We start from the raw sequence: 27966 nt of genomic DNA on the forward strand, positions 1-27966 counted from the left end.
TTTGATACCTAAAATTTCATGATTCTGAGACTAATTCAGAATTTTAACAATTTTTGAAAAAAAATGATGGATGCAAGTCAACACATGCATTTGTAGGTTCCATGAGAAAAACAAACAGGATTGAGCAAGGGTTATAGATATGAGTGCGTATTACACATATTCATTTTGACTTTTCTTTTTACAAATTTGAACAAAAGGTTTCATTAGGACCTTATTTTTCCAAATTTTGGGATTCTCTGATAATTGCTTCATGTTGCAGGTATTTAATGGTTAAGATGGAAAGTTATAAAATGCTGCTTGTAACAGAAATATAGTATTTCAACGAATTTGATAATCAACTAAACAAGGTGTAAGTCAATCACATAGTTGCTTTATAAAAAAAAAAAAAAAAAATACACACACATTGCCATTTTTCTTAACTTTATTGTGAAAAATCAAACAGACTGCTAAGATCAATATATTTTTGATACAATGTCAATGGCCAGTAGTTCTGTTCAGCTGCAAATATGATTTTAGAACAATGTTGTTGGAAATCTGCACTTTTGCAGCCTGTCAAAGTAACCAAAAAACCTCTTCTATGAAGTCCTCCAGATCATTACTTCTGCAATGATAAAGGGGTGTATAAAAGAAAAGACTCCTTTAAGTGAAAACTAAAAATACAAAACTTTGGTCTGCTTCCTTCACTGGCTGCTTCACAAATACATTTTCAGCCACTGTGGGTAGAAGCACCCAGTTTGAAAACTGCAAGAAAGTCACCAACAAAAATCTACAAAAACAGGTTAACCTTGCATCTATTGAAATACACTGACGTCATTAAAATAGAAACATAAGTCTGGAACACACACATCAGTTTCTTATATGGTTGCTGAACATCTGCTCCAAAGGCACGTCAGCTTTTACCTCCCTTACTCGAACATTGTACATATACAATGGAAACAACAAAACAAACACATTGACCTTAAATACAGTTAATCAAAACAAATTGGGGGGAAAAGAATGAACTAGACAAATTTGCGCGTACTGTGTGACAGTGACAAAGGACTTCCTTCATTGACACTCCCTCTGACAAGCACAAAACAAGGTTGAACCCCTATCCCCAAATTTAACTTTATATATTCTGCCATATCCAAACTGTCACTGCAGCTGGTAAACAACACTTGATGTTGTATACTCTGTGTGTTTTGAGGGCTCCAGACTAACCTTTTTTTTTTTTTTTTTTTTTTACCTAACCTGAAATTTTAAGTAAATTGTTTGGGGCTTCACACTGGAAATCGACTGTTGGAGTAAATATTCACATTTTCACCAATTTTCAATGCATTATTGATAAATACATTTAACGGGTTTGTGCATGTTTGCCAACAAATGGACTTAATTGTAGAGCAAGTTTGAATGATGAAAACAAAAAACTTTTGCAAATTTACTGGTCACACAATCACAAGTTCAAAGATTTTAGGGGCAAAATGTCCACATTTAGAGGCAGTCTGAAACCCTGGTGTGTGGGTGCATGTGTGTGTGTTATGTGGATACACATGTGTGTTGGAGTGAAGTGGTCTTGGGAAGCTAGTTGTCACAGCACGTGGGCAGCAACTACGGGCGGGCTAGTTTGGGGTCGTGAGCCTTCAGTGTGCCAACTGCGTCCTTCACCGCATGATAAATGATGTTTTTCACCTATAAAAAAGAAATGTGACAGTTATGAAATCACTCATTTACTTTCATGCAGCCAGCACTTTAATACCACTCCTGACCAAGCCTCAAAAGATAATGAGCAGTTGCTATGCATGGCCATCTGGTATACAATTATTTGTCAAACATATCATGAGAGTGACCCGATGGACAAGTGAAAAGTCACAGACAACAACAACATTTTCCATTCATTGTATCATTTAATTCACAAAGATGGCCAATGCCGTTGACAGTTTTTCAAGATTTCAAAGTGCATGTGAACATATATAAAGTAGGCGATATAGCCAAAAAATTATATCAAGATATTTCAAGGAATTTGCAACGATTATCATTTTGACGATATGGGAATAAAAATGAAAAATCTGTCATTTCTGTTTAAGATTAAAAGCATTTGTATTAAACACAAGATCCAAGACGTCCTTGTTTCATACAATTACACTGTAATGTAAACAGTGCACATCTACTGCGATGGACAACTGACACAACTTGAAATGGGAAAGAAGTGGCCAACTAACAAAAGCCCAATTCAGTGAGACGTCGACATAATTGCAATTGTATTTACTGTACTAATTCAAAAAAGAATAGAGTGCCATTTATGGTGTTATTGTCATTGTATATCATACAGTTGTTATTTTGCTCCTGTTACATAATAAGCACTTGTTCTTATGTTTCTGCACTACACTTTAGTATGCTTTCTCCTGTTCAGTCTTTTCGCTACTAAGTTCACATGATTAAGTCCTCCTCAATATTGAAATACTTGTAAGATTTATTTGCCGTCATATAGTCAAGTATTAGTAAATTAGAGGAGGTGCACATTATTGTGGCTCAACAGTGACATCTTTAACTAGCATTAACATACAGTATCTCATCAGCAGAGTTCATAGCCATTCCGCAGACCAAGTTTGTAACCTCTACCACACATATTGCACAGTATGCATTCAGACCAGTCTTTGTAAATTCAAAGCTTTTTGTCTGTTACTGTGTTTGTGCTATTGGAATGGCACAGAGTACCAAACATATTTTGACAAGTTTTGCAGACGACGAAAAAAAAACCTCATGGTTTTGTGGACATTGAGTAGTTATTGCATAAAACTGCTAATGCACACATTCCTTTGGTAGCGGTAACACACATGTAGAACAAAGGCTCCTATATTTGGCACGCCTACCTGTAATTTGTCTTCATGGTTTGTATGCGTGGTAGACAGGTGTCTGAACTCCTGTGTCAGTCTGAAACAGTGTCTCACATGCTCTGGAGACACAAAGTCCTCAGCTGCCTTTATACAACTGTACAAGTTGTGCACCTGAGAGCAGAAGATCAAACAATGTTTTATTGATTGAAAGGTACGGTAGATAGGCAGAGATTCATGTGGCAGAGGTGGGAAGAAGTAATTGTGTTGCAAGTCTGCCCTCAAGTCCTGAGTCAAGTACCAAGTCAAGACTGCTAAGTCTCAAGTCATTTCAAAAGTCTTGTTACACTTTGATTATCTAGTTCTTTGGAGTCCTTTCAACAAAAGAGTAGCAATAAATTAAATTTAAACAGTCCACAATCTGTATTGGCGTGGCTCAGTTGTAGAGTAGTTGTCCCCCAACCCAGAGTTTGGGGGATCGATTCTCTGCCCTGATGAACTCGCCTAAGTGTCTTTGAGCAAGATACTAAACCCCACATTGCCTCTGGTGCTGCGTCACCAGTAGGTAGATGGCAATGTACTGTAAAGCGCTTTGAGCACCTTGATTGGTGGAAAAGCGCTGTACAAGTATACACCATTTATTTATAAATTGATAAAATAAGTGCAATTTACAAGAAAACTAGTGCCAACATTGCACTTACAGTGAGAAGCAGAAGTATTTGCACCCCTTGTGATTTTGCAAGTTTGCCCACAGAAAATAGGTAGAGGTCTGAAATTTCACTCATAGATCCATTTCTAATTTATTTGTAATTTACTGGGGTTCATAAGTTTTTGCCACCCTGAGAATCAGCAATAATTATGACACTCAAAGAGTTGTCAGTCTACCTTAAAAAAGTCCACCTTTACCTCATGAGTAACCACCTACACACCACCTGTTTAAGCTCAATATTGTCACCTGTGCACCCCACAGTCAGTCATAATCCAATTGCTACAATGGGCAGAGAGCATTCGAAAGCAGAGAAAAAAATTGTTGAGCTCAACAAAGCTGGAAAAGGCGGTGGGACAATTGGAAAGCAGCTTGGTGAGAATAAATGAACAGTTGCAGTAATTGTTATAAAATGGAAAAGGCTAAACATGACTGATAATCTACTTCGGACTGGGGCTCCATGTAAAATCTCTCCTTGTGGGGCATCACTCATGATGAGAAAAGTGAGGGTCAGCCATGAACTACACGACAGGAGCTGGTCAATGACCTGAAGAGAGCTGGTTGCACAGTTTCAATGGGTACTGTCAATAAAACACTACGGTGCAATGGTTTAAAATCATGCATTGCTCATAAGGTTCCCCTGTTGAAGCCAGTACATGTGAAGGCCCATCTGAAGTTTGCCAGAGACCATCTGCATGATGCAGAGGGGTAATGGGAGAAAGCCATGTACTCATGAGACCCAAAAATAATTTTTTGGTGCAAACTTTACTCATCGTGTGTGAAGGAAAAAGAAGGATGAGTACAATCCCAAGAACACCATTCCCCACTTTGAAGTATTGGGGTGAAAACCTTATGCTTTGGGGCTGCTTTTTGGCAAAGGGGACAGGACGACTGTACTGTATAAAGCAGAGGATGAATGGTGAAATGTATCGTCAGATTTTGAGCCACAACCTCCTTCCCCACTCGGAGACTTGAAGATGAGTCATGGCTGGATCTTCCAAGATGACAATAGCCACGTTTACATGCCGACTTTTATTCATACCGATTCAAATCATTCCGAATGGAAATTTCACATCAGCTGTTTACATGTCACTTCATCTATTCCGATCCAGCGTTTACATGTGTCTGCCTTTATTCCGAAAGGACGTTTGACAACTGCCGTCTGACATGCGCAGATTAATCAAAACAAAGCGTCACGTTGCAAAACATGGAGATCGATCGTCAGATCAGCTGCTGTTTTAACTTTTCGAGTGGAAACAAAACTTCAGAATGATACGCCGTTCATTTAAAAAGTAGTGTGGGTGTGCTGTGCGTGTGCTTGGAAGCCATGTTGCAAGTGACGTTACTTACGTCACCAAGTGACGTCACCACGTCAGTACGGAGCATGCGCAGAAAGAACGCAACCAGACACCATTCCGCTTCCCTGTTTACATGATATAATTTTACTTCTAATCAGTTTGGGAAAAGGAATATTCCACCCCTGTGAATCGGAATGAAATTCCATTCGGTTTGGGCCTGTTCATTCCGAATGAGGTGTTTATATGGAACACATTTATTCGGTTTGAACAAATATTCCGATTGTAATTGGAATATTTGGCTCCATGTAAACGTGGCAAGTGATTAGAAGCACACAGCCAAGCTGACCGAAAAATGCGTAAAAAGCATATCAAGGTTCTGGAGTGGCCTACCGAGTCTCCAGACCTCAATCCAATTGAAAATCTTTGTATGGAGCTGAAACTTCTTGTTTCTCAAAGACAGCCACGAAACCTGACAGATCTAGACAAGATTTTTGTGGAGGAATGGGCAAAAATCCCGGTTTCCATATGTGAAAACCTGGTGAAGAACGACAGAACGCATCTAACCTCTGTTACAGTAAACAACGGCTTCAGCACTAAATATTAGCACTGATTTTCTCAGGGTACAAATAGTTATGAACCCCAGTAAATTAAATAAATTATTGAAAAATCATATAATGTGAGTTCCGGATTTTTTTAGATTATGTGGAAATGCATCTATGATTGAAATTTCAGACCTCTACCTATTTTTCTAAGTGGGTTAACTTGCAAAATCACAAGGAGTGCGATTACTTCTGCTCCTCACTGTATACTACACTTTTAAACAGCACCATTTAACTCATAATCTGTAAGATCATTCTTCCATTTAACTATTCACAGAATAAACAAATTTGATAAAGTGCAACTTAAATTAGTAGCATAAAAATGTACGAGAAATGCATATTTACATAGCATATGACTCAAGTCCACATGTGTCGCCATGTCTCTCCATATGAAATATCATTACCTGGTGCGGCGCTCCAGCAGGGATAAAAACAGCATCACCCAAGAACTGCACAATAGCCCAGCCCTGCACACCGTATTCTTCATAGAGTCTACGGCGGAGAACCTGGTCTAAGTACCAGCTCTGGTCATGAATAGGGTCGTGGTCGAGAGGGTTCTCCTGACCCTGTTCCTCCCCCACCTTAAAGGAAAAACACACATCAAATAAATAGGTTGCGGAGGTAGATTTATCCAGTAAGGGGTCATCTGGGAGAGGATCCACTCAATGCTAACCTTGCGGAGAAGTTCTCTGATCTTCTCTGCATCCTTGGCTGCATAAATGTGCCAGAGAGCTCCAGGTTTCTCATTTCCTTTGTACACCCTCCTCTTTGTCATTTCATCCACATCTCCCTCCTCAATAGTGGTCATGACCTCTGGGTGTTCAAGCAAAACACCAAACAAAGATTATGTTAACACAGCTTCATAAATGGGTACTTTTCTGTTTTGTTTCATACACACAAATTGCTCAGGTGTGATAACTTGGGTTGGGAATCCTTCCCATGAGGCCGATTCGATACATACCTTATAATATGGGTTTTTATTCAATAAAAATGTCTTTGAAGACAACGGTTTTATTATGATTCAATTCAATTTATAAGCAATACTATTCGATCTGGAAAAGAACTAATCCGACAGACATTAATCACAACCAAATTATGTAAAATGTTAGGTATTTTCAAATAGGTAAAGACTTATTTCTGGCTGAATTTTGTTTCTTTATGACAATAACAACAACACTATCTCAAGTGAGGTATGATGTTGACAACAGCCACACAGAGAGCATGGCATTTTTTGAACAGGAAAGCTCAGTACTGAGTCGTGTGACGATATGGAGCCACGAGATTTAGATATGCAAGTATACAGTTATGAAAATTCAAAGATAACCCTTTTTGTACAACACCTGCACTACCATTGTATTCCTACTATTTCACTCCCCTGTATGTACATATCTACTTCATTTTTTGGTATTTGAAACCTGTGACTTAATTATTGAAGCAATTTACTCATGTATTTTTACAAGTGAAATAGGTAATGTTTTGTTGCAAAGTGAACGCGTTCATTCATCCCATTTTGCTTAGTGACCTGGAGCGTCATGGTGATGTTGCCACTTTGGGCACTTTCAGAGTCTAAACCTCGGATTTTGTTCCATCAAGAGGCATTAAACGGGTAAAACTGTAGCCATGACAGGACTATTGCACAGACATGAATGGCTTACACTACACAATTACATTTTCTAGCACAGTTTACATCACTAGCCTCAGAATGAATAAACAGAGGATCTACGACAGCCTGAGCCGTATTCGGCAATAAACCAAGGGGATTTTTGCGTATAGGCGCTTTACTCTACTTCTCTTATGTGAGGACCATAACTTTTAAAATCTGTGATAGTTTATCGATCATACATAGTTTTCAGTCAGACAAAGGACATTTCTTTTTGCTTTTGAGTGAATGTATTTTTTTAACCCCCTTGATTCAATGCAGAACGGAAAAGGGGGGAAAAGTCTCGGTAGGTCAGCTAAAGATGGGAAAGAGGACACAGGAGAAGCTTTCAAAAGAGGAGAAGGAGGCCAAGTCTACTACTACGGTCAAAGGTTTTGAGACGCTTTCTCATCCGACTAAATGGTGACCTGAATTGTCTCAAACCCTTTGACAAAGGGTGTAGATGCCTTTCATTCATTTTTTTCTGCAGTGAGCATACCATCAAGGACTTAGAATCTGGACATAATGCAGCTGCAAAGAAGTGTAAAAAACTTTTTTTGCCGGTGAATGGATGGGTGCGGAGTGTATAGGCTTAAGGAGGACCTGGCATTGAGAAAGAAGCGGCGGTTTTCACAAATTGTTAATTTAGGGTGTTAATCAAATTTCTGTTCATGTAATTTAAATTTGAGGCCATTTTTGGATGCACGCTTTTATGTAAGCTGGACTAGATTCTATAAGGGTAACCGCTTGCTTGATTTTAGTTGTTCTGTAAAAGGGTGTCTCATGGCACACACTTTTTCTACTAAAATGGTTGCAAACACAGTGGAGCTAATTTATAAAATAATGTTGCCAGCTAAATTGGTGACTTCCAAGAAATTGTGTCAATAAATAGGGACAGACTTATTCCCGTACCATCTAATGGTCGAGATGGAACCAATGTTTTTTTCTGACATGTATTTATAGACACGACTATTCCAAGAGGAATAACCTTGTTTCATGTTATCTATAATGTATGCATCTATAATAACCAAAGGTGGTGAGAGAGAATGCTGTTTAAACAATTTTGGGGGAGAAATCTGAATGAGATAATGCAAATTTTACAGGGAAATCTTTGCTTAAAACCATGTTTTTATCCATCACAAAGGATGGAGGCCACCCTCAATCCTTTATGACTTAGCACTGAAAATCAGATTTTTTTTTTCTTAAGGCCATAGCACCCAGCCCTATTGCAGAGTGTAGAGTGGTGCACTCAAGAGGGGGAGTTAGTCAGGAAGAAATGCATGCTACTCAAGTGATACAACTGAAATTCTACAAACCTTGGCGTCCATTGATATCTGCCTCTGTGAAGGAGAAACGTTGCTATAATGAAAATGACATATACAAGTACCCAACTGAATTGACTTTTACGGCTCCTGTATATGGGGACGATTAGCTTTACTGGCATTGAATAAAAATGTCAAAGAATCACGGATGCTTTGACAACTTCTGAATATTACCTTTTCTTGTTGTCTACCATCACAACTAATGTTCTCCATCTCAACATATTCAAACATTTGAATTAGCATCTCCTGGATCTTTTGTAATTTGCACTAAAAAGAACAGTCTTAAGGGAACTGTTTGTTGATCCATCACTGCTTACATTTGTGAGGTCAGATTTCATTGACTTGAATTAACTCCAAAGGCATTTGACAGAGTTGAAGTCGTTGCTTTGAATGCTGGAACAGTCATACTAAAATGGAAATCAGCCTTGCCAAAACTACTTCTAATAACTTATTACATCAACAACGTCTTAGAGAAATGAAAAGGAGGAAACTAATAGGTTCAGCTGTAACCGGTAAATATTTTACAATGCAATTCATACTAAAGTTTACATATAGCAAATTGCATTGAGTATTCGCTCACTGGAAGCATTATTGAGTATAAGTGGTATCCCATTTATACAGCTTAAACTCTTTTGGAAAGGCTTTTTACAAAGATTAGTTTATAAGCACGTTTGACCGTTCTTTCGGAAGAATATTTGTGAGGTCAATCACTAATTTGAAATGGATAGAGTTTCCTTTTTTTGTTCTAATTAATCTCAAAAGGTGTTACAGTTGATTGAGGTATGGACTTTGTAAAGATATTAGAATATTCATCTAAAACATGAGTGGGCAAACTATTCCACAAAGGGCCACAGTGGGCGCAATGTTTTGTTCAAACCCATCATGAAGACACTTCACCAATCTGGTGTCTTACAAGTGCAATTGTGTATTCTACTGAAAATTTCATCGATTAATCGGATAAAACATTTTTTTAGCTAAAGAGTAATAATAAATATACATTAGAAAACAAGACAACTCACCTAATATTGTACCATTTTTAGACAATTAATGTCTTAAGAAGTACATTGTTGAAAACCGCTAACAATTGCATCTCAAATGTGACTAGAAAAATAAAACGAATTAACTGCTTTCACTCAGAAAACTTAAGATCTTATATAAAAACAATCTTATCTCTTACCTAAAAATGTCATTACACTTGATAACACACATCACTTAAAAGTTAGGTGTTTTAACCACGTGTTTCAATTGAATTTCCATTTGTGTCAAGCTATTTGTAAGTTCTACTTAAGTTTTAAGTTAGTCTAAATTATAAGTCCTAATAGGATTTTGAGTTTTTGCAGTGTTCAAAATAAATGTATGATATACGCTCTATTGGAGCACATTAGCCACCAGTGCTACTTGGCGTTTTATCCAGCAATGACGACAGAGCTAAAATTGACAGTTAGCTTTATTATGTTTTTATTTTACACCCTCGTCACTCGACAGCGCTGTGTTTTTACAGCTTAAATAAAGCCTGTATGTAATACACGTTAGCCACACATTGACAGTAGTCATAATTAACAGAAACCTAGCAGGGCTAACGTTACATTAGAAAAGTACAGTAACATTAATCGTATTTATTAGCGGTGAGAAGTCTACTGCTTTAAGATGGCGGCTGTTTACTAACACCGGCGAGTGTCAATTCGCACCTAGTTCTATATACATGTGCTAATACCGCCGAGTGTCATTTCGCATCTAGTTCTATAAACATGGGATATCTTTGAGACGCTTCAGACGCTACACACCGTAGCATCATGTGGGCGTAGTTTGTAGCAACATTGGCGTAATTTGTAACTGTTGTCGGCTGCAGTCATGTATTATTGCTTCTTCCTGTACGCACGTGACGTCAGCGCTTTGTGCCGCATTAAAAGTAGTCCGGGCAAAATGTCATGCATAGAGCTGGCAAAATTAAACGATTCTTCAAGACGGAGAAAATGCCTCGATCAATTTTTTAAATCGAGTTACTCTAATTATTCGAGTAATCCTTTCAGCTCTACTTCTCATTTGACTAACATCAAAAACTAAGGATATTGCAATGAGGGCTCCATCCAATGCTATTTACCACTACAAAAGAACAATTTTAAAAGGAAAGGTATCCACTGTTTGCTATGAAGAGAAGAGGCTATGCTAGCATTGATTAGCGGTTTTCAACCAATACTAAGGACTTTTTTGTTGTTGACGAAGGCTCCGCACGATTCTTGATGCCATTACAGAAGAACAGTTCAAGGCTAGCTGTGGGTGTTTTGACAGATTTAAAGAAGACTGATAGCCAAATTGTGCTAAAATTAAGTTGTTATGCTCGCAGTGATAGCCGTTAGCCCTGAGTTAAACACATAGACCTCAAGGTAATCAAAATAGCCTACCACGGGCTATATGTGCAAAACGGTATGCTTAACGTGCAATTTTTTGGAGGGGTTCCCACTAGATGGCACATTTTCTTTATCTTTGTAGATCTTTTTGTTCTTTGTGATAATCTCATTGATAAAAATACATACTAAAATTAAACTTTGCCAAGAAAAATAACCTAATTTTTAAGAGGTTTTCACCTGCTGCAACTGTAGAGATTCAGGTAAAGTGAATATTTTTTTTTTCGTCTTTGTAAATGTAGGGACTTGTTTTCATTTTTTAAAGTGTTTATAGTTTCAGATAGAAATAGGAGTGGGGCTTGTGGTGTGTGGCTCCCCCTGCAGGCCGCTGCATGGGGAGAACAAGGAAGCACTTGGTGCGTTGACTTTAATTTGGTTCATAAATATATTCCTGATGAATCAAATGTTTCTATGTAACATCATTCTCTAGAAATATCCCATATTGAGGAATGGACAGATGCAGCTTATACCAAGATGCTCTCTGTATTGTGGAAATTATGGTAATTGGCATACAAAAACCTGATCTCAACCAAACATGGCACCTTTGGTATAAATTACAGCAGAAACCGAGAGCAACATTAGTGTGCCACCTAACAAATGTTTGCTTAAAAAAATTGGTCAAACGTTCCTCATAAAAACTCCAGGAAAACCTCTCGAAAGCCTTCCCAGAATAGCTGAAGTCATTATAATTACAAAGGATGGGCTGACGTCATACTAAAACCTATAGAATAGGAATGGGATATAGGCGAGAAAATACTTTTGGCAATGTAGTGTATTTTGTGGTATATCTTATGATGTGAAAATAGTGTGACTCCTAAATTCTGCCAAAATAATGACCGTATCAACATCTAATAGCATGAAACTCCAAGTGGTGTTTTACTGGGGTCAACATGTGTAATTTCTGAACTATAATACTGTATGTGGGAGAGTGGGTAATGTTTTGGTGTTCAAGTCCACTGGTGTATTTCCACTAACCTTTCTCCATGTCTCCTTCTCCCAAAGGGATTCCAACATAAACCATGACATTGACAGCATCCGACACATCAAGATGAAGGTTGGTGGTGCCAACTTTCCTGTCTTCTGTTGAGATCAGTCCTGAGGAAAATAACGACCATGGGAAAAAGTTTAAGAATCAGGGAGGACGATACAATGGAGTGGTGCAGGAAAAATAAAGAGCGGATTCAAAAAACATGGTCGTGTCTTCTCACCATAAGCATTGTACATCTTGGGTCCGAGATCTGGTCGTACAAAAAAGTTAGGCAGACGAGCAGCAAGGTTTAGCCGGCCATCTCTTTTAGTGTACTCAGGCAAAGGAAGGTTTTCCATCAAATCGTCGAATCTGTGACAAACATGAGGGGAAAAAACCACAACTATGACTGTTGGATTCCTAAATCTAAACGCAAGCCTGTTTAGAAAGATCATAGTTGCAGACTTTTTTTTTTAATATGATTTTCTCTTTACTCACCGGGTGGGCATCATATCCCTGAAGTCCTCCCCAGGAGGCCAGTCCTTTAATTTCAATACCATTGGGTTGCCTTCACTGTCTTTCAGTCTCTCTACAGTTGATAAAAATAAAACATATCAATGTTGAGTGGAGGCATGAAACGGAGTTCTGCCCTACTCGACAAAAAAAAAAAAAAAAAAAAAAAAATTATGAATAAATAGTATTAGGGAACTCACTTGAGATGATTTGGAAGCCGTCCCAAAAGTCTCGGACTTTCACATCAGAAATGATGGCACAGTTCCTGCAGTTGACCAGGTCAACATCCTGATCACCAAACTCCTCACTAAAGGCCTCCGGACGCCACAACTCAGATTTCAGTCGTTTATGTATACCGGACACCAAGACAGGCTTGGCAAAAAGAAGGAATTGCAAATATGTCAAACAAGTTAAATACCCCATTTGAAATGTATTTCTTGATCCATTTGTATGGAAAACCAAAACATCACATGGAATATGAATGGTTGTTCTTACTTGTCCCTGCTTCCAGCATTCTCGAAAGATCTTCCAGTTGTTGCTATTGCTGGGATCCTGGAGACAAAGAAGTCGCCCATCACAGAGCCAAGAGTGCGAGGTGTGTGGTTCAAGAACACTTAGGCCCATGATTCCATCTTTCCGGGCTCCCAACACACCAAGCTCACTTCCCTCAGAAGTTCCGGTGCGTCGGCCTTCAGCTTTTTTAGTCTCCACAACCGAGGCAATGATGTGGTCCAAGAAATTGGGAAGGCTGCTCTTCAGCTTGTCATTCTGAGTAAAGAGGATGATATGGTTCACAACACATCCATTAACAAAAAAATACTTTAATCATTAAGGCACGTTTTAAGTTGTTCGGATATTAAGAATTTCAAAAGAAATTATTTTAAGGCTCATTACTGAACAAGTTGGTGGCAACTAAATTGCAAGAGTTCTTTCTCCCACACGCATGCAAATAGACACATAGACAAAAAAAAATTAAAAAAATTAAACATACGCCTCCAGAGGTAAAGACTGATGGAAATGGTACCCCACTCTCGCCATGGCCTTGGGGAAGCTTGCCAGGTCCAGAGTTGAGCAGATCCCGAAGACTGGAACCTTCAGGTTTAGACTGTGCCGCGTTGGAGCCAAGTAAAAGACTGTTAAAAAGTTTAGGGCTGGAGGCCGAAGGCCTTGACAGGGCAGTCAATGAGTCCAGGCCAAAAGGAGGCCGAATTTCCCGATTCATCATGGCACGAAGTGAACCTGATTCTGGATTTCAAGAAGACAGTGGCTGATGTAACACTTTGAAACAGAAACACCAATTAATACAGGTTCTAGTGGTTTGCCGTTCACCATACCTTTTGTGTCATCCTTCGATTTCTGTGTGGCCAAGTCTGCCAGCCAGTGCAGAGCAGAACTGTTGTTGCCTTCTGATGCGCGCGACTCCTTAGCAGAGAACTGTGCAAAGTTACTGACGGGCAATGTCCCGCTAGTGGAGTTGCTAGTACTGCTCACAATTTCCCCTGCCCCACTACTAGACGATACAGCTGTTTGTGTAGTTTCAGTTTTAATGGTTGATGTTTCACTTTCTGACTTTGGAGTTGCACCAAAAGCAGAAGCTGTAGCTCCGGGGATCCCACCACTGTTCGGCGGTGCCTGGTGAGACATGCAAGCCACAGTAAGAACACATTGAACAAACATTCAAATTACTATGCGAGAATCACGAAAACATAATCCACCTGTGAAATCCCATTGGGGGCACTATGGCGGACTAGGGATTTAGCATGTCGACTGGCACAGGGGCAATTGGCTTTAATACCCCATTTTCCTCTTGCTAGGTGCACCATGTCACCTATGTTGTACAGAGCTACAAGAAACAATTAGCATTAACAACAAACATCCTGACATCAAGCTTCAGTTCCATTTAACTGAACAAAAATTGTCACCTGTCCCAGGGATAATCTGTGTCGGCATGAGGTTCTCTGGATCATGAGGCTGGCCTTTTGCACACTTCAGCCAAGAGAAAACCTCATCCACTGGACCTTCATCTAAATCTAAAATATGTAGTTTGTTTAGAATACACTATAGCCAAAACTGGTCAGTTTGAATATTATTGTACATATACTGTCAGAGCTCATACAATAAGGAACCTAAATTAAAAAAGGGGTTTTTAGAACCACTAATATAAATAATAAGACTTACCATCTCTTGGCCTGTTCCTACGAAGCCGATAACAGTCTAGACACACGCCAAAGCCACACTTGCGACACACCCAGTGGATGTTGAACAAAGTGGTCTCACACACGTCACACATTTCCCTCACCCCTCGGACGGCACGTTTCCATGCAACTTTCTCTGATGAAGCAGACAGAAATGTCAAGTTAATACAGGATACATTTAGGCGATTTTGAATACTGTATGTCTTCAGGATGAATTTAAATCATCCTAGTACATACGGTGTGGTTCCACCATCATCATAGCCTCCTTCTCGGACATGACCAGCTGGCAGAACTGGTCACCTACATTGGCCAGGATGTACTTGGATGTATCAAGGTCGAGCCCCTCTTGCACAGTAGGTGCAGGTAGCCACAGACCCATAGCCATTGAGTCACTCTGCTGAGGGCTTAGGAAACCTTCAACGCGCAACATACCCTTACGAGTGAAAGCCAACCTGTTCAAAGTCAAAAGGATAAAAAATGATTAGCATGTTGTTTTTAAACATCATCAAAGGACATAGTAAAATCTTGCTACAGAAGTGTACCTTCGGAAGTGGAAGAAACGGCAAGCCACATTTGGATCATCGTCATCCTCACTATCGTCATCTGCATTGCGAGATTTACGATAGCGCTCCAGGCGACACTCTCGGCACTTGTGTAAGTGTGGAGCAACGTTGATACACGAGCCATCCTGGAGGAAAGACTCGCCAGACTGCTTGAGACGGCGCACTTTACTAAGGTCTTTCAGTACAGACTGGCCCACTTGAAAAAAACAAAGTAACGTCAAGTATATCAACTAAAATACGGGCTTTGTTAAATAAAAGGTTACCTTTGAAAGGCTTAGTACGAGGACGGCTTTTAGCAGCGCCTTGGATTTTAGCTTTCGGCATCATGGCTCCATCCTTTCCAGACTGTGACGACTCACCATGAGGTTGACCTTTGTCTGGACCCTCCTCATTCTCACTCAGGTCTGACAGGTCACTGTTACTGCTTAGGTCGGAATCACGTTTGGTTGACTGTGCTCTTTCCTCCAAGGCAAACTTCTGAGTCAGGCTGTGGTCAAAAGACAGAGGCAGTTGATCCATTCTAGAGGGGGCGGTTGTTCCAAAGACAGAGCTGCCTGCTCTGGCAGGGTCAACTGTAGTAAAAACAGAGCTACCCGACTTGAATGATGGCGTTTCCCCAACTAACTTTTCTTCTTTAATAGAAGCGCCTTCATTCTGAGCCCTTTGAGACAAGGTTGGTGCAGGAGAGGTTGAAGAGCTGGGTGAAGCAGAAGATGAGAGTGCTGAGAAAGGAGAAGATAGAATGGCCTTTGGTGGCTCTGACATAATAAAAAGATTAGGCTTGTTGTCAGACTCAGACTCAACTTTGGAGAGTCCAGCAAATAACGTGGGCATATTTTTGTCCCCATAGGCCAAAAATGGATTCGCTGGATTCACTGGCTCTTTAGAGCTCTGGAGAAAAAGGTTCTGATGGCTTTCTGAGGGATTAAAATTCGATGGCATCACCACAGCCCCTGTCAATGTACCATTATTACAACTTTTTAAAAGATTTTGTAGTCCCGATGCGGTTGCGGGACCCACAATAGCAGAGGCCTTTCTAGCAACAGAGGAAGAAGCCATGCCTGGGAAGGCTGGTGAAGAGTTACTAAGCACACCATTCCCTGTTGGGTGAATGTCAGGCATTTTGGTCTGCTCTGGCTTTTTCTGCACTTCTGTAACAGATTTGAAAAGGCTTGTGGGATCCTTATTCAGGGTTTCAGACACAGCAGCAAAGTAATTCGTGTCCTTGGATTGGCTTTGAGCACCAGTTTGGACTTGGTTGGAGTCTGAATTCTGTGTCATGCACTGGAAAAACAAGTTTTTGTCGGGCTGGGATTGAGTCTCACTCTTATCTCTACCAAAGCCAAATCCAAAGGGTCTGGAAGTGTCCTTGGATGTTGCAGAACCAGTCATAGATCCATTGGTCTGTGAGGTAACCTCTCCAAATACAGGAGCAGAAGGCACAGCTGATGGTAGCCGATAACCCAATGCAGTCTTAGTAGATCCCTGCGACATAGAAAAAGCAATTGTGTAGTTAGGTCCAGAAATATTTGCCAAGAGAATTTTTCTCAACCGTTAGTTCTGCACAGTCGTTAACATGTGAAAGCATGCTCAACTAGGTTGAGATGACATCATTTGCTTTCGATAAGATCGATAGGGAAAAAAATCCACATCAATAAAGCAATCATAAGACATCTTGCAAACATTTCCCTGGGGACACTGTGCAATATGATAATTTTAGAAACATCTCAGAAAAAAACACGTAAGGTAGGCCAACAGTACCGACAGCACATTTTCATAATTAATTTGAATTCTGCGCTGCTACTACTATTGAGCACAATACAGAAACAGGGAAAAAAGCTACTTTAAGCAAAATAGAACTGATGTCCCTTTATAGGTCACAACAAAAGTTGACACAAACAATACAGAAGGTACAAAATTTGTCTTACCTCTGTCTGGCTTCCCCAAGTGGAAGGCTTAGGAGTAAAGCCTCCAGAGGCTGACAATGCCACACTGGGACTGCTATCAGCCGAAGACCAAGAAATAGTGACGGGCCCAGGGGACACAAGAGCGGAAGTTTTGGAAAATGATTTGGAGGCCTCTTCTCTGACTGGCAGGGGAGATGGGGAAGCTTTGTGGACTGGGGCCCCAGGGACCAGGCTTGGCATCTGGCCTAGTGAGGGGAAAGATGTGGCAGAAAAGGCAGAGGGGGCTGGTTTGAGAGGTGGAGGGGTGGGAGTATGAGAAACTGAAGTGGTCGAGTCCGCTGCCCCTTGTGTGGAGAGCATCCGACCATTTTCTTTCACATGGGCGTAATATCGCATTGGGGTAGCATTTGACTGATCCATCTGGATGGAGCAATTTGTTTCGGATGATGACACCTGGGTCTGAAGAAAGCTTCCCTCTGAGGCGCTGCCATTTTTGGTTGTGCTGCTGACTTTTTCACCAGCGTCTCCTCCCCACACATCAGCCCCCTCTGTCAAGTTTTTATTGGAATCATCACATCTCTGCTCATTGGCTACCAATTCTGCTGCTCCTTTAAAACGCTTCAAGTTCATGTCTTCCTCCTCGGAGGCTGTCCTGCGTCTGCGACTATTATCACCCTTCAATGTTTCACTGTCCATCTTTTGCCGGCCATTCTTACCCAGCTGAAAAGAAACAATCATAGGAAGGTACTTTAAGTATCAAACAGTAGCAAAAGATCAGATTTATCTACAAGGAGCAATTGCACTTGAAACATGTACCTGGCCACAGCATTAACTCACTGATGATAGATGTCTAAATAATTTTGACTGGGGGGGTTGTAGGTGTTTTTTCCCCCGTGCTTGCTTCATAAGATATTTTCTAGAGATCTGATCTAAAATTCGGCTAAAATTGCGTTTTCGGTTAAAAAGCCGAAAGTTTACAACCAAAAACTGTGAAGAACTTTCCTCCTTTTGTGATGACATCATCAAAACTTAACACAACGTTAACACAACGGGCTCACAGCCAACATGGAACTATTTTGAGGTATCAAAAGAAATATAGAAATTATCAAATGAAGGAAAATCAATTTGCCCAAAAAAATTATCGCTTCTACACGCTTCTGAAGTTGCTTTCCATTGATGTCACACCAAGTACAGTGCATTTGAGCCCGTGCGTGAGAATTTTGTAGTTTATTTGTATAATGTTCGCTTGATTAAAGTAGTATTTAAATGCATATATGTACATTTGCTGTGGTTTACTACAATACGTTTATAGCACGACAACTTCCTATTTTTCCTCACGATTTACACACCCACTCTGCCAGTCGCCATTGAATACGGCCGGGAACGACTTCGCTCGGCTTAGTCGCCAATACGACTCGCCCCACTCGCTTGGCTCTAGATCGATTTCACTTGTTGCACAATAAAACACCAAGTCTAATTTTAAAGAGTAGGAGAGATTATATTAGCCTTGTAAAGAGCTTTATTAGTTTCGGCGAAATTGGGATAGTATTTTGTTGTTATTGTGAACTACAGTTCCACACAAACGTACATGTACATCTCATTTAGATTAGCAATTGCAGCTGTGAGACCTATTTTTCGAGTGTCCCACATTTGCCGCAACGTGTGTGTCTACGTCCACCGAACGGATTGCTATTATGATGCCAGCGCTCACTGCAGCAGTGGCGGTTTTAAGTTGGCGGCACCCTTATCTAATCTGAATGGCCCCTGAAGTGCCCCGTTTACCATTTTATTAGTAATCGGAAATTAATGAAATAAACTACATTTTTAAAAAATGAAATATAAAAAATAATTACATGTATCTGTATTTTTCGGCCTTTCGGCAAAGTGTTTCCTTTGTCCGGTTTCGGCCAAGAATTTTGCTTTCAGTATACCCCTAGGATTTTCATATTTAAAATGTGCTTTATTGTCTTCATAAATGGAAATGACATTTACGAGTACAAGGGAAAAAGTACATGTGCCAGGTTTTTCACGCAACCTTCCATGTCAATGAATCCCACCTCTTTAGTGTTTCCGCATTCTACACAGTTTATCTCCAAGTAAGAGCAAGTAGAGAAAAATGATATATTATACGGATAGAAAAGGCTATGCATTGATTTAGAAGCCTTACCTCTTCATCCCCCAGCATGACATGTATAACACGTGGGTCCACCAGCTGCTTTTCTTTATTCTATAGCACAAGCGTGTAGTGTTAATAAACTATGATTGCCCCTAAATCTCTCAGTTATTTTAAAGTCAATTAAAATCATCACCTTATCCAACATAATCTCCATTATGTGTGACATCACGTCATGTTGTGACACAAGTCCTAGCGCCCAGCAATCCTCAAGCTCTGGTTGGTACACACATACCTTCCGTCCTTGAATTGTGTATGAACCTGCGTATACAAAATTGAGGGTTCACAAGCGACCTGAGCTTTGTGAGTAAAATAGGATCTGGACAATAAGTGCCAAAAGAATTCACATTCCTATGATGAATTAAATGCAATTTAAAAATGCATTTACATACACACTATTTTCACAAGCCATAGAGGGGAGCAAAAGAGTTAAGGATTGGTAAAGAGGTTTGACTGATTTTTACCCTTCCTGAGAATCTCCTGCAGTTCAAAATCACTTCGCCAGCTGGAGATGGCAGTCTGCACAGAGGGCTGCTCCAATAGCAGAGGATGTCTTATGTCTTTTTCAAACTGTAATACAACAAAACAAGGTCCTCAATGCTGTAATGAAGTCAATAGATACTTATCCAAAAAATAGTTTTGATTATAATTATACCAAAAAATAGTTTTGATTATAATTATACCATTTTAATTCTTGTGTCCATTTAGTTAATACAACATTGTTGTATAGGCCTAAAATGTTGCGTGACGTTACAGGCAAATACTTTAGAGAAAAACTGAAAAGAAGAAAGATTCACACCTCAAAACTGTGGATAGATTTTTTGTCAGGTAGGAACTCAAGGTTGTTGCTTCCAAAATACTGCACCGGAAGCACAGGTCCTAGACCTACTCTGTCCACAATGGAATGGAAAGCCTAAGCGAGAAGAGGAAAAAATTATATTCCATGAGAGGCAAGCAATGGTGGGATACAGTATCACTCATTTCCAGTCATAGTTTTAGTTTATAACTTGTAATATTCTTAAGAAGCAGTCTTGTATTTCTTTTTACCCACTGTATTTTGTGGTCAACAAACTATTTTAGCATGTCATGTATTTGTCCACTAGAATCTTGTCCCTTCAACTGCAAATTTATAACATCTTTATCAGGTTATTTTCATTAAATCTAGTCAAATAATTTTCTCCATCTTGTTTTGAGTGTTAAAGAATACTTAACAGATAAATACGTCACATTATTCCGCTTACTTAAAGTAAATATTACTATTTGTCCTTAACCCCAGAGATCTAAAAGTTGGCCATTTTTCACCTAAATCAAGAAAAATTTGCATTCAAATAATGTTTTGAACAATATATATTCTTGAATTAAGAACATTTCTTAGAAACAAGCTTCTTTAAGATTACATATACTAATCTATTGCTTAAAATAAACCTGTTAATATTATTTTCAACTAGCCATTTTACTTTCAAGAAATCTGAGTAAAATTTACTTGAATCACTGGAAGATAATTTCACAAATTTCTAGTAGACTCACACTAAAAACAAGGGAATTTGCAGTGTACTTCATTTGCATGGTTCATACTGACACACATCACTCAAAAGCCTCATGCTAGTCGATGCTCAACTTTGGTGGCCCTTTCGGATGAATTTGACGCAATGATTGTGTTGTGGAATGGCCTCGCCTTTATATGGTGTGGGCGAAAACGGAAGGCTAAGACGCAAACCTTCGAATCCAGCCTCCAAAGTGCAAAGATTCAGTTACGGGGGTCGCAGCGCAATCATATAAATGAGAACCCCCTCGCTTCGATGACGTCAGCACTCGCACACGTCACTTTGGGCATGCACAGTCTCAGCTCTTAAACATTCACAACAACAAACATGGTGGAACTTTGGCTTGTCCTTGGTGTGATGCGCCAAATGCTTGCGTTTTTGTGCCTTTTGCGGCAAAAACTTCTGATATTGCAGCATTTTTCACGCCAGCAAAGGCACAATCAATACTTGCAGTAAATATTGCGACCTTTACCCCGACGGCGCCAGACGATCATCAGACACATGTGAATTCGACCGGGAAGAAGTAGCCGCTGGTGGGACGATTTTGTAATGAAGTCTCGGGATTCTTTAGTGGCCCTTTCGGATGAACTTCGTCCGTACTTGGAGGGCAACGTCACAAATATAAGAGCCCCGGTGGAGGTCCTTAAAAAGGTAGCGTGCACGCTCTACTACCTCAGCGAGGAAGGGAGACCGCAGAAGACCGCCAATGCATTTGGTTTGGCTCGGGGGGACTGTGTCGTTGATGGTGCGGCGGACGTGTACAGCAATAACAGAAAACCTTAGCAAAAAAAATACATCAAGTTGCCCTTCACCGCACCCAGGGCAAATACTTGTGTCAGGATTTCAACAGGCACATATGATACCCCAGTGTTTGGGAGTTGTAGATGGGACCCACGTAGCAATAAAAGGCTATCCAATAATTTCTCGGACTACCTTAACAGAAAAGGCAAATACTCAATTAACATTCAAGCTGTATGTCGTCGTGACACAATACCTTGACCCATCAATTTTGCTGGTGCTTTTGTTTATGATTGTGTGTGTGATGTATTAAAGAAAATGAAAAATGTGCACTCAATTTCTTTTATTGTTTACATACTTTAACAGAGGCAGTGTTGGCTTTTTAGCACACTTTAAAATAGAGGTAGTATTGTATTGCTTCTTACAACAGAGGTAGCATCGAGTTTCTATATAAAATTTACGTTGGGTTAGCCTCCCCATATTTCCTGGTTAAGTTCGAAAAACACGACTCAAAAGTGGCCACTTCTTTTCGAAGTTGGAGGTGATTGGTCCCTTGGTTATGTTCTCAGTGCTGTGTTCGTCCTTTCCAATAGGATATTGTCTGGCAAAACATTCTCGAATGTCCTTTTATTTTGACTGGCAGGACTCCCTGTCGATATTTTCTGTGCTTTTTGCAGCTTTGTAGTCCAGTGTGGCGTGCAGTAAAAGTTCAACTTCATCATCTGACCAACCAAAAAAGACACGTGGATGCCATGGCTTTGAGTGGGCAGGTATGTTGTCTTCCGGTCTGAGGACGTTGTTGTCAAGGAAGTGCGTCATTAGCTGTCCCCTTGTAAAACTGCACTGCCCACTAGGGCCCGGCATTAATACTACATTGTTTTCACACGGAATTGCGACACCGTTTGAATGGCGACAGAACCACGGAACCATGTAAATGCAAACATGAAATTTGTCATATTCTTGGAGTCACCATGTAAATGGCCCCCATATGTGACGCGTTATTACCTATGGTAATGAGAAATTGTTCCTGTACAACTGGTGCTTCTACCATGTTCAAGTTTGTATTTATGAACACTATTTGGTTAAATTTAAACACATTATCGTAACAATTGTAAGAAATAAAGATCAAGATTTGATACTGCCTGTCATGTGTAATCAAATCTAACATGTTTTACACCAGGATGCAGACATGTCAACGCACAGTTGACAGTCCCCCCCCACCCCCATCACACAAGATGTGTTTTACGAGCAGAGCGTCTATGGAACAGCTTGATTGGTTCACATGAGGATTGCAATATCACGCAAAAGTATTTTCAAAATCAATTGCCTCAATGAAACCTTTTTTTCCTCATGAAAAGGTTTTAAAAATCATTATTGATGATTTTTCTCAAGTTGAAGCACCAAGCAGAAATGAATAAAATTAATTCAATACTATTTTGAAAATTGACCAGATCCACAACATTTTTACATGAGTGACTTCGGTCAGCCCGATCCTACATAGTTAGATTGACGTAGGAGGGGTGCGTCTCGCAACAAATAATAAAACTCTGCTGTTATTTTCAGGTGCGTTGCATTTTACCGTTTCTAGGACGCGTCTCAAACGAAGCAGCTTTGCAACTGGTGTGCACTCGCTGCTTGACTTGCCCATGTCTTACTGCATGTCGCCGACGCGCCTCGTGTAAAACTGGCGTAAGTGCTTGTACGCCGTCCAAAAGGAGTGTAATGTTGCTTCCCCAATGGGAACAATTGTAATGGCAATGGGTATTTAATTTCAGAGCCATTAGTTGGAGTCTTTTTTTGTTTGTTTGTTTGTTTTAATCATAAGCAATTTGTGGTCTGATGATAAACACTAAGCTTACTGTAACACATGCTGTATGTGTACTGTGCATCTTTTTTTCCCTTCTTTGGTTCCAAAACCATGTACCAAACAAGAAGCTTGAACACAACCGAATGAACACTCACCAGAGCAGGCCAGGCTGTGGTTGACCCGGCAGTCGCAGTAGTAGCGCTCCTATTGGCCCAAACTATGGAATCCTCGACCAACAGAGCTTTAACGGTATCATCATACACCTGCACCCACGAACACCGCTGCGACGCATTCTCAAACTCTACAAACACCTGTAATGGAAAACCTACCAGTTACCCACAATTCCATGCAAATACATCACTACTTTCAGCTTGTATTGCATTCTGTAAAAGATGAGCATTAATTTTAAAAACTTAAATGCCTTGATTTCAAAACACAAACTTAGCATGACCTCAGTATAAATATCTATTGCCTTAGCAAGATTGACAAGTTTATTTCATACTAGTATTGTCTTAAAAAATACTCGATATTGATACTCAAAAAAAGATACTCCATTACATTTGCAAAACTACCACAGGCAAAAAAACAAATATTTTTCTTACTATTAGCAAGGAAAAATAAACGTATGAAACAAATGTCAACAATTACAACAATATTTCGAGGTAATACTTCAATCAACTGTATTTGTATAGCACTTGTATAATTTGTAATACTTGGCAACACACTCAAATGTTAGCTGCATTTTTTTAATTAACAAAACAGTTCCTTTTTTGTCTCAGTGTAAAAACAATATTTTATTTTAATCGCCTTTTCAAAAAGTCAAGAACACCTTATAAAAGATATTAAAAATTAATTAAGAATAAAAACAGGATCAAAGTAGTAGAAAATTAAGAGGATAAGGATCAAAAGGGATAAGATAGATAGAAAATATGCGTTTTAAGTCAGGATTTGAAGAGTGAGAGGGATGTTGCGAAGTGTAGAAACTACAAGACAATAACCTAAGTTACCAATCAGTTGACATGTGCAATACACATTAAAAGGCTGAAGATTGCTACTTTTGCAATCAAATACTGTATATCTGGATACATTTCAGTACTATTGATGCTTCAATACTTTTGACAAGCCCATTTCATACAAATATTTACTTTAAACCATTAGATTTACTAGTATTACAACTAGAATAGCATAAGTTTGTGATGCATATATTAATAGTTTAATGCTGAACAAATTGGTTTTATAAGAGGACTTCATTTGATGAGAGTACTGAGATCTCTAAGCCCATCAACACAAAAGTTCGCTAAACTTCGAATAAAAAAAAAAAAAAAAAAGAAAAGTGAGCAGAGTATACTGTTGCATCTCAGAAAATAAGAATGCAGTGAAAAAAATATTTTTTGAGAGAAGGTTCGGAAAGTGAAACTTATATAGAAACATTTCACAAAGACTTTTTTTATTATTATCATGGTTTACAGATCAATATTAAACCCCAATTTCAGTGTCTCAAAACAATTGAATATTGTGACAAAGTTCAATATTGGAAACTTAAATGAGCCATATTTAAGATTTGCACTTCAATTATTCATTGAGAGTCCCTATTACTTCAATCGACATTAAAGAAACACGTGTACTTTGTACTTTTAACAGTTTTCAATGATTAAGCAGACATTTTAAAGTCGATAATCAGCACGAGTTACTTGTTATTGTTTTGTTTCTGCGTTTACAACGGATGTCCCACCCTCCACTTATCAGCTAATTTCAAAATCAGTTGTCTTTTTTCAAAGGGTTATTGCACAAAACCGAAATAAGGGATTAAGTCCATAAATATTGGTCATACCGGATGATCCAAACCCCAAATTGGTTGCACAGAACCAACGTGTTTCCATAAACGTCTTTGGACAAGTAACCATGGTGACTCATTCACAGCAGCTAACCTACTGCAGAGCAAGTTTAACTTCCCGGACAAACTTAATCTGACACCTTTATTACAGACAGCCCTGAAACACACTTTGCAGCCAACTGTTTGCTGCTTACTGTCTGATGTTACAATTTGGCAACTATTCCAGACGAGCGTCAAAATGAGGTCCGCGGGCTGATACCAAAGTTAACCTTTGTTAGAAATAAAATACTTTTCCAATGAATAAATACTGTATTACATTTGGAAATTAAGTTTCCAGAATCCACATTGTTTAAAGTCCATTTTTAAATTCCTACGATTGGGAGGCAGGTCATGTGCTGGTGTTAGCAAAAAGTCCACAGTCAATACAGCCATCCATTAGAAAATTCAAAAGCACCTCATTCTTCCCTCAACTGACAAGCTCTATGTAGATGCTAATTGTTGTTTCAAGCAGACCTTGTCACCTGCCTACACTGCCAAAGTTATCAAAAGCTGGTTTCATGGCCATGGCGTTACTGTGCTGGAATTATCAGCAAACTCCCCTGACTTGAACACTATAGAAATTATATGGGGTGTTATCTCGAAGTAGATGAAAGACACTTTAGCCACAAATGCATGTGATTTGAAGGAAGCTATCACAGCAACCTAGACTTCTATTACACCTACATATGTAGGTTAATTACCTCCATGCAGAGCCGTATTGATCAAATACCGAAATTTTCGGACTGTAAGTCACAATTTTTTTTTCATAGTTTGTCTGGGGGTGCGACTTACACTCTGGAACGACTTCTGTGTAAAATTATTAACACATTATTACATCATTTCACATGTTATTTTGGTGTTTTGGAGTGGTACTGATAGTTTGGTAAACTTGTTAGCATGTTCTTTATGCTATAGTTATCTGAATAACTCTTAATAGCTATGTTACTTTAACATACCGGCCACGTTCGCATTTCGTTGTTCATGCATCATGTAACATTATCATACTTTACACTTATTCAGCATGTTGTTATTTATTGTATTTTTATTTTAAATTGCCTTTCAAGATGACATATCTGTTCTATGTGTTGGATTTTATCAAGTATATTTCCCCCAAGAATCAGCTTATACTCCGGTGCAACTTATATGTTTTTTTTACTCTTCATTGCACATTTTTGGACTAGTGCAACATACTCAGGTGCGACTTATAGTCGGAAAAATACTGTAATTCATACAAATGAAGGCCCAAACAAGTACTGTGGGCATTGAAGTAAACATGCTTTAAGAAGCCTGACACTTGTACATATAACATATAATTTTCGAGCGTCTGGTCTTATTTGATTGGGGTTTTATTTGTTTGTTTGTATGTTTTAATAATATGGGACATTGACCTCTAGGCTCTTTGATACCTGTTACTTCAGCCATAGGCAGTAAAATTAAACAAAACATTTTTCTTTTTTAAATAAAGCAAGTTTCTTTTTCTGAACTTTTTGAAATGACTTACACTTTTCTACGATATTCTAACATTTTGAGATGTATCTGTGAACATCTATAAAAATTGTATTCTCGATTAGACGCTGTTTTTGCTTAACGTCACAAGAACTGCGCTATGGGATAAAACTATAGAATTACAGTTTCGTCGATAAGAACGAAGACAAAGCAGTACTTTTAAAAATATATTATCTCTTGTCAGGCTTTCTTCAACTGCCTAATTGGTTTCATTTATGTAGGTCACCCACCTTCATCCACATCAATGTCTTTACTTGGCAACCTAACACAGCGTAAATGGACCATTTCTGCCAAAACCGTTCGACTGCTCGAAATGGTCATTTCAAGCAGTTTAGCAAGTCGCAAAATGCAGGTTATGGCAATGGTTTAGCGAATTAAAAGGCTGCTTAGTGGACTAAGACAGCGAGCAAGCGAAAAGCTAATGCTACTCGTCTTTGCAGAAGGAGAGCAAAAACTATCGAATGGTCTTTTTTTTGTCCAAAATTAATTCATGCAACAGTACTTGTTGAAGTGTGGTGGCCAAGTATTTAGGTTCCAAAAGGTGGATGGATGACACTTATTTTGGACAGAACGCAAACGACGCACAGGCCAAAGAGTCCTCGGGCTCGAGTTTAGCTTCAGCCGGCCGCCAGTGAGGCTAGCAGCGACGCTGGTATAGCATGGCAAAGCTAGTACTGGATGTCAACAAACGCACCCGCATTAACACCAGCTCAAATGTGGTGAGGGAAAAACAACTATTGTGCGTTATTTGGGCATATGTGGCTGTTATTATGTTAGACTATACGATCGTACACCATATGTAAACACCGACCGTCAGTCCCGCGGCAGGAGTTGTTGTTGTCGCTTCTCCACTGCTAGCGTCCGCAGCGGCCAGGCCAATGACGCTCACTGCTCGCACTGTCCCCCGCAGCCAGTCTCGGGATCGCGGGGTCTGCTTACACTCGGATCCGTTGGCAGTCTCGCCGTCGCCCAGAAGCAAGAGTAAACGCTTCCCGATCAATTCAAGAGACTCTCCCATATTTTGCCCGCAAGCTAGCTGCCTCTTATCGAGCCAGCATGAACGGCTTTAACTTCCTCGCTCGAATGCGAACTCGAAAGTGAAAAAAGACGAGCAAGGGAGGGGGGTTAACCTATGGCTGCCGCTAAATGTATAGCTAGATTGACCGCAAAACGGAAATCGTGCGGCGCCGCCAACGGCGACGAGGAATTGCCACTGCGGAGCTGTTATTGTCCTCGGTGATGTACGCGACTACCCTGCTACGTCCGCCATTGAGCCCTGCAACAATCGAACGCACTCCTCGTAGGCAGACAGCACTGCGGAGACACCGCTCATATGTAGGCGAGTGGCGATCTCTAGCGACGTATAGCCAAAATTACATACAGAACCACTGCGGACGAACG

General features: G+C 39.7%; 1 protein-coding gene across 3 annotated transcripts; it reads right to left on the reverse strand.

Moving 5' to 3' along the window:
• Positions 1–403: 403 nt before the first annotated feature.
• On the reverse strand, positions 404–27879 carry kdm3b (lysine (K)-specific demethylase 3B). 3 transcript variants are annotated; one of them, XM_057850037.1, is made up of 25 exons: positions 27377–27879; positions 23342–23497; positions 19897–20010; positions 19562–19667; positions 19234–19358; positions 19092–19151; positions 16946–17644; positions 15281–16502; positions 14997–15213; positions 14692–14906; positions 14438–14590; positions 14182–14289; positions 13975–14102; positions 13594–13891; positions 13284–13504; positions 12755–13027; positions 12460–12631; positions 12245–12335; positions 11988–12118; positions 11755–11874; positions 8369–8392; positions 6087–6226; positions 5818–5994; positions 2850–2984; positions 404–1668 (listed from the first exon to the last, which is right to left on the reverse strand). In XM_057850037.1, the coding sequence occupies exons 1-25, from the start codon at positions 27581–27583 to the stop codon at positions 1588–1590; spliced, it is 5373 nt and encodes a 1790-aa protein (XP_057706020.1). In that variant the 5' UTR covers positions 27584–27879; the 3' UTR covers positions 404–1587. The 3 variants fall into 3 exon arrangements, with proteins under 3 accessions (XP_057706020.1, XP_057706018.1, XP_057706019.1); XM_057850035.1 differs by having other exon boundaries at positions 13251–13504; XM_057850036.1 differs by lacking the exon at positions 8369–8392 and having other exon boundaries at positions 13251–13504.
• Between the last annotated feature and the right edge of the window lie 87 nt (positions 27880–27966).

This window comes from Corythoichthys intestinalis, chromosome 11, assembly GCF_030265065.1.
Source record: "Corythoichthys intestinalis isolate RoL2023-P3 chromosome 11, ASM3026506v1, whole genome shotgun sequence".
In the NCBI taxonomy this organism is placed as follows: Eukaryota; Metazoa; Chordata; class Actinopteri; order Syngnathiformes; family Syngnathidae; genus Corythoichthys; species Corythoichthys intestinalis.